Genomic DNA, 10,886 nt, shown 5'->3' with positions numbered 1-10,886 from the left:
CCCCGCCCCCCCCCCCCCCGTGCTGGAGTCACGTGACTCACACCCGGTCCAGTCCACTGAGGCCCCCCCCCCCCTCCTTCCTCCGCAGCCTTCCATGGGCGCAGTGAAGTCGCCAGGGGTGGCTGATGTCAGGCGGGACGGCGGGAATCTGCCGCAGGAAATAACTGGGCACTATTCAGATGGCACCTTTCTCCTCGGAATCATCGAGAAATAAATTATTCCTCCTCAGACGGGTCCCCACAGCCCCCTACCCCTTCTGCGGGTCTGCAGGGGTGAAGAGCGGAAGACCTATTCCCCAAGTCCCTGCTGTGCTTGCTTCCCGCAGGAGGCAGCCGTCTGGGGCCGGTTACCCTGGCGACGAGGCCCCGGGGAATTGAACGCATGAGGTCACCCTCGTACTGGGGCCCCGCATCCCGGGAACCCACTTCTGACTCGCACCCCAGCACCCTGCTCGGGCAGCGCAGGGCTGGGTGAGGACGCGCGCCCACTGGCTCCTTCCGAGCGGCACCCCACGCTGGGCACCGCGTTCGGGGCGCCCTGGGCGCACGAGCCAGACCAGGTTCCCCAAGGACCTCTCGCCCACCTCCCGGGGCCCCCCTCCGGCTCCCCAAACAAGCAGTCTTGCAGGGCTGGGGGGCGGCGGGGGCTGCCTCGGCCTGCGGAGAGGGCTGCTGGCACCGGGGCTGGCCCGTGGGGCAGCCGGACAGCAGGGCCGGGGCGGAGCGTCGGGCGGGGGGCGCGGCCAGCGGGACGGAGGCGGCGGAGGAAGGGGCGGGGGCTGCGGCGGGGCTGCAGGAAGCGGCCGCGGGGCGTCTGGGCGGCGTCGGGGCGGAGATGAGCTCCGTGGGTAAGCCCGGTGGACCCTCGCGGGGGGCGGCCGGGGAGTGGCCGCGGCGCTGGGCGTGTCCAGCCGCTCGTCCCTGCCCGTGCGCTCCCGGGAGCAAGTGGGTGTGGGGGGCAGCTCGGGTGTGTGGGACCCCCGTGGCACGCGCCACCACGGGTTGGGGGTCGCCGCGCCCGAACCCTGAGCCCCAGCCAGCCTGGGCGCGCCCCGGAGAACCGTCGCCTTTCGGGGGCTGGGTTGGAAACCGGATCTTGAGCAGCTCCCGGCGGACCCCACCGGTGGACCCCTCCGGCGGAGTTGGGTCCTCCTCGGGACCCTTCCCCGGGAGGTGTCGCAGCGTGGCCTCGGGGAGGGTGGACGGCGCGGGACGTCCTGCTTCCCTCTCCCTGTGCGCGGGGGGCGCCCGTGGGACTGGCGCGCGTGGAAAGACGCTGCCGCGAGTGGACCGTGGACACGGGGCATGGGGATGGGGGGAGTCTCCTGGTAGGAGAGGCGTCCAGGACCTCGGGGTGGGCTCGGGGGCTGCAGGTGAGCGGGGCGCAGACTTTGGACCCCACGCTGCACACCTGGGCTGCACACCTGGCATGCTGGGTTCGACCTTGTTCGGGGCGCGCCGGCTCCCTCCCCGCCCTCCCCGGCGCACGCTGAGCGCGATAAGGACCCAGGAGCTGCTGCGGGGTCAGAGGTGGCAGGTGTGGGCACCCCCGGTAGGCGTGGTCAGGCGTGGCCGCATGCCCCAGACTCCCCAGAAGCTTCCTCCCGTCTCTCTGCCCTGCCAACCTCGCAGGTTTAGCGTTTTAAACAGCAACAACTAACGGGAGGTGGTGGCACCCGTGGAGGGCAGCCAGCCAGCCGCCGGGCCACCTGCGCCGGAGGTGTGTCACTGTGCTTCTCAGTGGGATGCTCCCGGGCCAGCAGTGCAGCGTCAGCGCCCCCCGGGTGGGAGACGCAGTCTGGGGCTAGGTGGCCGCGCGCTGGCGGCTCCGGGATGATGCAGGACCCTGCGTTGTTATTCGGATCTTCTTGAGTAACAGGGACCGGCTTAACGGTCCCCTCCTGCCCGTCTGGGGAGCCAGTTCCGCAGGCGCCTCTGACTTGCAGAGTTAGAGTCGCGTTAGCCTGGTGAGGCAACGCCAAGCTGAGGTCTGGCCAAACTGGTTCTGCAGCCAGGGCAGCGGGTGAAGACGGTCTGATAACGAGTGCCCACGTCCAGCTGCCGCCGCTGGAGATGGTCCAAGCCAAGGCGGCCCCCGTGGATTGCCCCTGCCCCAGGGCGCTGTCTGGGCTGATGAACGGAGCTGCTGCTCTGCAGATCGCAGAGTTCCCACCCCGGGTGGCCAGAGCCCACCCGGGCATGCGGGGTGAAGAGCGGCCGTTGGGCATCTCCTGGCTTAGTCCGTGTCTCCCGACCCTGGCCACAAGCCACGTGCAGTAGGAGCGGGGACCGCAGGCCCCTGAGCCCCAGAGTGTCTCACTCCATCCCTGACAGTCACCTCTGCCTGCCCCGGGCGCTGGGAAAACCAAGGCAGTGACCAGACGGGGTGGGTGGGGCTGGCACTGGTGGGGCGCCCCCTAGTGGCAGCGGGTCTGCAGTCGCCTGAGGCCAGGCTGGAGCTGGTCTGGTGGAACTTGGGCTTTCAGAGGCCCCCGCCTTCCCCGTCCTCAGGGTCCAAGTCCGGGAGGATCATGGGGGGGGGGGGGGTGACGGGGCGCTGAGTCACCTGTATGCAAAGCACATACTCAGTGCATTGATTCTCCGGCCCCGAAATGTCATTTTGTTGGGTCGGTTTATTGTTTTGTTGGGGGCCACCTCTAGTGACGCTCAGGGATGACTCCCGGCCCTGCACTCAGGAGCCATTCCTGTGGGTGCTCAGGCAACCATCTGGGACACCGGGGCTCGAACCCATGTCAGCCACGTGTAAAGCAAGTGCCCTACCCGCTGTGCTGGCTCTCGGGCCCCTGGAATATCATTTTCATCAGATTATCCGGAGTTGCTTGCAATTGACCCTGACTGAAATTGCCATCACCAACGCGGAAGTCTGTATTTGCGATAGCCTGAGCACACAGCCCGCTTTGCCGGAGATCAGAGTCCTTCCAGGAGACAGGAAATCGGGGGGCAGGGCGTCAGCTCGGGGCTGGGGCACGGCCGTGGCAGGTGGGAGCCCGGGGAACTCTAAGCGCTGCTGGGTTTGCCCTCAAACAGCAAAGCTCTGACACGGGAGCGTCTCTTAAAACTGGGACACACGTTTCACTGAGCACATCTGGAGGGTCTCAGGACTCGGGTGAGTTTGGTGGTTGGCACATTGGCCCTGCCGCCCCACCCCCACCCCCTCGCCCCCAGCACTGGGGCCCGGGGCCCTCGGCGTGACCGTGACAGGGTGTGGTGCGGGAGTGGCCATGGCGGCAGGCCACAGTGTGGAGAGCATCCCCTGGGCAGCGCAGTGTGGAGGGGAAGCTGTCCGGGGAGCGTGCGGGCACGGAGGACGTCGCAGTGGGTGAGGAAGGAGGGTGGAGTGGGCTGGAGGGTCCGAGAGGGCAGCCCTGGAGAGAGGACGCCCATGACGGTGGGGAAGACAGGGGCCGAGGGGAAGGGTCCAAGGTGACTGTGCCGTGTCGTGTTGTGTGTGCGGAGGGATGCGTCCCAACTGGGCTGCGTGGGGTGTGCGGGGCAGGGAATGTTCCAGAATCTCTGGGCAGCTGTAGGTTGCTGGGTTTGGATGAGCGGCCGTGTGGCGCCGGAAGAGCCCCAGGTGGCACGTGTGGAGAGGGATGTCCAGGGCACGGCGTGGGTGTGCAGCCGGGCAGCCCAGCCGCGAGTGTGGACACTGTGTCCCGGGGCCCACCATGAGTGGGCAGGACGGTCACCCCGGGGACAGGTGTGGGGCCTGCCGGAGGACGTGTTTGAGGAGGGTGCAAGCAGGGAATTCACTGGGCGATGGCCGCAGGGGACCGGGCTGGGGGAGGGACAGGATGTGAGGTGCAGGGCGGGGCAGTGGGGGCCCGGCGTGGGGCAGGAACGGCCCTGGCCTTCGGGACCTGTACCCAGGGGCACATCCCAAGCTAATGAATGTCGTTCAGTAGAAGAGGCACCTTGGGCACGCAGGGGAGGCTTTCATAGATGTATCACTGGACACCCCAAATCTAGGCCCTGGAAGGGCTCCCTCTGCCTTGGGGCATTTCCTGCTTTGGGGGCTAGTCACGGCCCCCCGGAGTGTCTGAGCGGACGCCATCAGCGTTTCTCCCGTTGTTGCTTACGGTTCTGGCCGAGGCAGGGGCAGGAGGGGGCGTGCGGAGGGGCTGGGATCACTTCCGTCCTGCTCCAGTCATCCTGCTTAGGTGGCCCCACCCCTTCCCCCCAGCCAGTCTCCGGGGTTCTCCGCTACCCCCGAAAGAAGGGCCTTAGCGGCTGGGAGTGGGAACCCTGTGGAACCCTATTTAACTCTGGCTTTTGTGGTTTTTTTTTTTTACAGCTTTAAGCCAGAGACAAATGACCACCATGGTTGACGCTTCCCGAATCGGTGAGGAGCAGAACATGACGGAAACAGACGCCTTCCCCAGGAGGTGAGACGCGTTCCCTCCTGATCTCTGCCCTGGGGCCCAGGCTGTGAGCGTCGGGGCCAGGGCGGGGCAGCACGGCTGGCCCTGCAGTCTCCAAACTGCCCCCACTTGGAAAGGACTCGAGCCCAGATCCGAGTGATGGGCGGGCGGCGTTTTGGAGATGGGGGAGAGGCAGGCGTGCAGGGGGCGGAGGGGCGGGGGGTGGTCAGGACTCCAGCACCGGCTCGGACCTGCAGCTAACCAGATGCTCCCGAACTTACTGGGTCTGTGCCGTACTTTGGGGGCCTGGGGAGCCCCTCTGCCCGCCTGGAACTCTGCCCACCTTGAGGGAACGCGTTGGGCTGCCCGGGCGAGGCTCCTTAAGACCAAGTGACCGTTTCTTTAAACGTCTACAGTGAAGTGATGGATCCGGAAGAGAAGTACAAAATGAACCACACGAAGCGAGGAGTCGCTTTGATCTTCAACCACGAGCGGTTCTACTGGTACCTGGGCCTGCCCGACCGCCGGGGCACCTGCGTAGACCGGGATAATCTCTGTCGCAGGTACATGTCCCGGTGCCCACTGGGCGCGTCCTCCCGTAGGGCAGCGGGGAGGCTAGGAGCTCAGACACCAGCTGGGGCGCTGCCCCTCACCTGGGCTGGCCCCGGCATCCTACGGGTACCTGCAGCATCTCTGAGTACTCACCCGGGGGTCCTGGCACTGAGCCCTGTGCCCTGATGGTCAAGACTCACTGGGAGGGGGGACCCCAGGCCCCCAGAGGGGCAGGGAGGTGCCTTACCCACGTCTGCAGAATGATCATGTTTGGTTTTAAACACTGAATGTTTGAGGGTTTTGGGGGGGGCACCTGGTGGTGACTCTCACACAGGAACCACCCCGGGTGGTGTGCGGGGGACCCTGTGGGGTGTCTGGGACTGAGCTCGGGTCGGCCCTGTGCAAGGCGGGCACCATAGCCACTCGGCTGTCGCACTGGCCCTCTCGAGCCTGAGTTTTGCACGAGCTGGAGTTCCCCCTCTACCACCTGGCTGGGTGCCCCTAAGAAACAAACAAAGCAAGCGAGGGCGCCAGAGTGGATTCTGGCCTGTGCCAGCACGTCCGCAGTCTAACCGTTGTCAGAACCGTGTCTGCACCGCGAGGGCGGCACTTGAGCCGGGAGAAACCCCAGAGGATTGGGGTGAGCAGGGAAAACCCTCAGGGTCACATTGGGCGTCTGTTTCTCCCGAGGGGAAAGTCGGTGTGTTTGGTCTGGCTTGGGGGGCGCCCAGCTGTGCCCAGGGCTTCCTGCTGGGGCTCGGGGGCCCTCTGGGCGGCCAGGGAGGTGGGCGCCCACCCGCTGTGCTACGGCTCTAACCTGGAGGGTCAGTTTGTGTGTCCTGTAAGTGGGCGTCCGTTCCCTCGGTCCAGCCGGGCTGTGGGGCGACTCGGAGTGGCCCCCAACTTCCCTTCCTGTTGCTCCCCAGGTTTCGGGAACTAGGTTTCGAGGTGAAATGCTACGACAACCTCAAAGCGGAAGAAGTACTGTCCAAGATGTATGACGGTAGGTGGACGCCCTCTAGTCTGGGGCGAGAGCCCGGCCTGGCCGCTCTGGAAAGACAAGCTGGACGGTCTGAGTCTGTCGCCGTCTTACCTGGGCTCCGGGCAGGGGGCTCCTCCTCCACGGCAAGGGACCCTTGCAAAGTCTTTGGCTGCCAGTGCTGACTAAGGTCCAGCAGACACCCGGCTGGCCCGCTGCTCCAGATGGGAATACTGAGGTTGCTTCATGACCACCGGTCAGGAGGACACAACTGACCACATCCCAGTGCTCCCTGGCCGCGGGCGCTGTGGAGCCACACTCCCATTCCCGTGTCACAGTGGGGTCGCTGGTTGAACAGGGCAGACTCAGAAGTACAGCAGGCCACGGGCTGCCCAGGGCTGGGCATGGGATGGCCACCTGCCTGCAGGCCGTGCCCGTGGGCTCTTGGGATTCTGACATCACGAAGCCCCTTCAGACCTCGTCCCCTCTCTGCCTGCTTTTATCAGCCTGTGGAGACGGCTGTGCTCTGAGCCGTGGATTCTCCTCTGGACGCTGAGCACTCACCGGGGTTTACCAAATAAAAACAAAAAGGCTCTTTCCAGAATATTCTAAGTAGCAGATGACAAAACAGCTCTGATTGCCAAAATCACTGCGCCCTTGAACAGGCCTCTCCATAGAAGTCCTCCCCGCATGAAACCTTGGGTACTGGTTTTTCCCTCGTGCAGACATGGCTGCAATAGTTTAATTTTTAATTCAGTGGAGATTAACCACATGAAAGTCACATGAATGAATGTGATCTCTCTATTGTCGGTAACATTTTTGACCTGAGGTATGACCACATTAATCCCTGTAGCTTTTGTCATTATTCTGGAATTTTGTTAATTTTGGCCACCGCGCTCAGAGCTTACTCCTGGCTCTATGCTCAGGATTCATTCCTGAAGGCTCTGGGGGAGCACGGGGGGTGCTGACGGGACTCAGGTAGAGCTAACGAGCACTTGTTTCTCTCTGAATGTCAGCGTCAACCGCCAGCCACATGGATGCCGACTGCTTTCTCTGTGTTTTCCTGACCCACGGCGAAGGCAGTCACATTTACGCCTACGACGCTAAGGTGGAAATTTCCATGCTGACAGACTTCTTCAAAGGCGACAGGTGTAAGAGCCTGGTGGGCAAGCCCAAGATCTTCATCATTCAGGTGAGACCACCAGGGACCGTGAGGGCACTGACAGTCTCCAGAGGGACTCTCCGGGCGCTGAGAGGCTTTGGATGTCTTCACTGAGACTTGCAATTTGAATCCTGGGTCATAATCCCACCCTGTCCTAGGAAAAACCGGTAAAGAGTCTCCGTCTTTAACCCCACGGAAGCCAGGGTTCGAGACCAGCTGAGCCTGGGGTCCTCACTGGCCACCTCCATTCCCGTCTCCCTCTAAATGGAACATTCTAGAGTGTTCCTCTTCTGGACAACTGAGCAGGCCACATGTTGGGCCTGAAATGCGTTACCCCTCGTTTGAGCTGAGAGGGCAGGGGCAGATAGAGAGGCAGGGGCAGCACCCTGACAGGCTCATACAGAAGCCGGAAGAAGAGAGGCCTCGGGTTTGGTTCCAGAATTCCTGGAATTGAGTCATGATTTCCCTGAAGTGAGATAGCCATGGCAAGGTCAACTAAGGATTACCAGTCAGTTACAGACAAGGAAGTCCCCACTATATAACCTGTCGGACGCAGGTGGGAAATAACACTTAATAACCACTGTATAACCTAATGAAACTCTTATGCAATCTTTATGCAACTCCGACTTATAACCAATAAACTAAGGCCAAGTAGTGGAAAGCCTCTAAGAGTGCATCCAAAAGGGTGGTCTCCGGAAAGTCCCTATTATATAATGCTGTGGTGTAAAAGCCCCTCACTTTTCAGATCAGGGCCGCTCATTCCAAGAAGGCTGCTGCTGTGTGGGTGAGCCGGGTGTGGGCCTAGCTCGAGCTAGCAAATAAAGACCCTTTGCTTATTGCATTGCCACGTGTCTTGTGCGGTTCTTCTGGGGAGATCTTGACCCAGTTTAACACCTTAAATAATTGAAAAGAAATTCCGAAGCCCTGGAAATTGTGATTCAGGGCATTTGCTGAGCTCAAGGGTGCCCACACCGTTTTTCTCTCAATCTGTTGGGGCCACATGGTGGTTCTCAGGCTGTCCCTGAGCCAGAGGGCCGTGCACTTCCCCAGCTGGCCCTGGGTCCCTCTGAGCCACGCCGGCATCAGTGGGCCCCCATCAGCCCCACTCCTGCCTGTGTCGTAGGCATGTCGCGGTGACAGACACGACGAGCCCGTCCAGCCCATGGACGAGGTGGACGCAACCCGCCTTCCTGAGAGCAATGAGACCGAGGTGGATGCGGCGTCCGTGCACACACTGCCCGCCGGGGCCGACTTCCTCATGTGCTACTCGGTGGCTGAAGGTGCGTGGGGCCCCGGGGGATCTGGCCTCAGGTGGGGGCCCAGAGTGGTACAAGGACGAGGCCCCCTCATAGTGAGTGGCCACAGTCATGGGTGGCCGTCGATACCCGTGATTTGATGTAGGACAGATGCCCTATTTATTGTATAAGTCATGTACTGTTTATTGGTGTAGGAAAGGCTGGTAGTATAGAAGATCCTCTGTGGAGCACTGAATTAGTAATACAATATGTAAAAATAAAATTTCCCCTCACACCTAATATAAACGCTGTGCTTTACAGAGTTGTTCATGATGATTTGTTATGGGCATTCGGTATTCCAACCCCAATCCCACCACCATTGTCTCCAGTTTTCCCAACCACCCCTGAGCCTGCCCCCGTGGCAGACCCTCAGTGACTCATTTGATAGTGCTCGGCTGACTTCATACTTGAGTACTCGAACCCTGGGATGGCCTGGGGCTTCTGGTTCCTTTCATCACTCTCCCAGTTCTCAGCCTGTAGATGTTTCACCATCTGGGTTACCTCACTTTGATGCCTCACTGCTGATTTGTGCTTTTTTCCCCCCCATCAGCCTCGCTAAATGTTTCCCGAGTCTGTATTCTCAGAGGTTTAGCTCTTACTGTCCCCGTAGTCTCTGCTGTTTCTGCATGTTTCTTCTATCATCTGCTCTCTAGTTCCCTTTAGGGTGTTAATTCTGGAGTTAGTCCATTTGCATCTAAAGCGATCAACTGACAGGTAATATTGAGGTTCAGTTTTGCTTTATGATTGCCATGAGGTTCAGAAAACAATGTTGAACTCATTTGCAAAGCACCAGTTCACTCCCCACCTTTTCCTCTTCTGGCCTTGGCTGCTGTAGTTTTACGATCGACCTTCACGACCAGCTCAACAAATGGCAAACGTAGAGTTGAACTGAATCTTCACCAGCGACACTTTCTTTCCCACTATTTCCCACTTGAACATAAGATTATGATCTCCTGTAAGGCTGAATTCCTCTGGCCTGCCTAGCAAACGCTCTGCAGGAAGGTTGTCAGAATTGAAACGTGAGGATTCCTGCCTGGAAGCGTCTTAATTCCCCGCAGGCCAGCGTGGAGGGTTGCCGTCCGCCCATGGGTCGTGCTGCTGTCGGGGTCCTCCGGGTTCTGAGGTTTCTCCCCTTTCTCTCCCTTTGGGGCCCCTCGGGCGCGAATGCTCCTGTGCCTGGGCTTCAGCGGAGTGAGCGAGACCTCGCCCCGATTGGGTTGTCCCAGGCCTGATCGGGCCTTGGGTGGTGTCTGTCAGCAGGCTGTGGCCAGCAGTGTGGGGGGCTGTTGGGTGTCAAGTCTCCGGGGTCTGCTTCAGACGGGGGCACTGCTAAGGTGATGCCGTCCCAGAGTCCTTAAGAGCAGCTGACGGCTGGGCCCAGGGTGACGTGCCCAAGCTCAGCCTCTCCACCGTTTCCTGGGCCCCCTCCTGAGGCAGGGACCCCTCCCAGCTCTCGGCGCTAGTCCAGATGCAGCCAGCATCACCATTTTGATGAATCCCTTCTCGCCCGAGAACAGTCCGGGGACGTGTCTGACCATCTCCAAGGAGCCCCTCGAGCTCTCTGTCCCCGACCATGACCCTGTGCTTTGCCTCTCAGGGTATTTCTCGCACCGGGATACCGTTTTCGGCTCGTGGTACATCCAGGATCTGTGTGAGGTGCTGGCGAGGTACGGCACGACCCTGGAGATCACGGAGCTGCTCACGCTGGTCAACAGGAAGGTGTCCCGGCGCCGAGTGGACATCTGCAACAACCCGGGCGCCTTGGGCAAGAAGCAGATCCCCTGCTTCGCCTCCATGCTCACCAAGAAGCTGCGCTTCCTGCCCAAGCCCCAGTGAGCCGGCTTCGTTGCGGAATGACTCCGCACTCATCTCTCTCGTACCAGGAGGGCCAAACGCATGGTACAGCAGCTTGAATCACGGTGAAGCGTTTTGGCTAAGAATGACGAACATTTGTAATGTTTGATTTTTATAGTAAATCACAAAATTACTCTCCCCATTTTATAAATTTTTTTATAAAAGCTTATGACCTTTGAAAGAGTTTGGAGTTTGTGCTTCTCCTTATCCCTTCATGTGTTGCCAGTTTAGAGCTTGGGTCCGGGCAGACGTGGGGCGAAGGGTGACGGTCACGCGGAGAAACACCCTCGGGAGCAGCTGACAGCTGTTCCCTTTATTCCCAGATACACACATAGTTTATAGAGGGTCTCGGTTTACCAGAAAGTCCAGTCACAGAAGCTCAGCATCCTGGGCCCATCCCCTCTCCTTCTCTGCTCTGCCCTGGTCCAGTCCCAGTCAGTGCTGGACGCTGCAGTTGGGTGACTTGCTAAGCGTGCATGACGGTTTCTGTGTCTGGGGCTCGTGTCCAGGAGGCTGAGGGAGGCTCAAGGCCAAACACCGGTGTTGGCTCCCAGCCTGTTCTGGCCCACGTTGCCCGGACACTGCCCCTTGCGAGGCTTCGCTTCTGAGCCACTCTGCAGGGTCGGGTCTGACCTGCGCCAGTGTCTGTCACCCTGCCAGGCT

The 10,886-nt window shown here is 60.8% G+C and overlaps 1 protein-coding gene across 1 annotated transcript; it reads left to right on the top strand.

The window, feature by feature from the left end:
- Positions 1–798: 798 nt before the first annotated feature.
- Positions 799–10,398, top strand: LOC101540223 (caspase-6-like). Its single transcript, XM_004612754.3, has 7 exons — positions 799–847; positions 4,315–4,405; positions 4,798–4,944; positions 5,860–5,936; positions 6,929–7,104; positions 8,198–8,354; positions 9,967–10,398. Exons 1-7 carry the CDS (start codon positions 835–837, stop codon positions 10,203–10,205), a joined length of 900 nt encoding a protein of 299 aa, XP_004612811.2. The 5' UTR covers positions 799–834; the 3' UTR covers positions 10,206–10,398.
- Positions 10,399–10,886: the final 488 nt, after the last annotated feature.

This window comes from Sorex araneus, chromosome 6, assembly GCF_027595985.1.
Source record: "Sorex araneus isolate mSorAra2 chromosome 6, mSorAra2.pri, whole genome shotgun sequence".
Lineage (NCBI taxonomy): Eukaryota > Metazoa > Chordata > Mammalia > Eulipotyphla > Soricidae > Sorex > Sorex araneus.
This window is presented reverse-complemented; position numbering and strand designations above follow the sequence as displayed.

Bases quoted from the DNA above. Each gene is read 5' to 3' on its own strand.
- LOC101540223 (XM_004612754.3), top strand. The intron at 4,945-5,859 runs GTACATGTCCCG...GTTGCTCCCCAG, and splicing joins CGGGATAATCTCTGTCGCAG to GTTTCGGGAACTAGGTTTCG. The intron at 8,355-9,966 runs GTGCGTGGGGCC...TTTGCCTCTCAG, and splicing joins GTGCTACTCGGTGGCTGAAG to GGTATTTCTCGCACCGGGAT.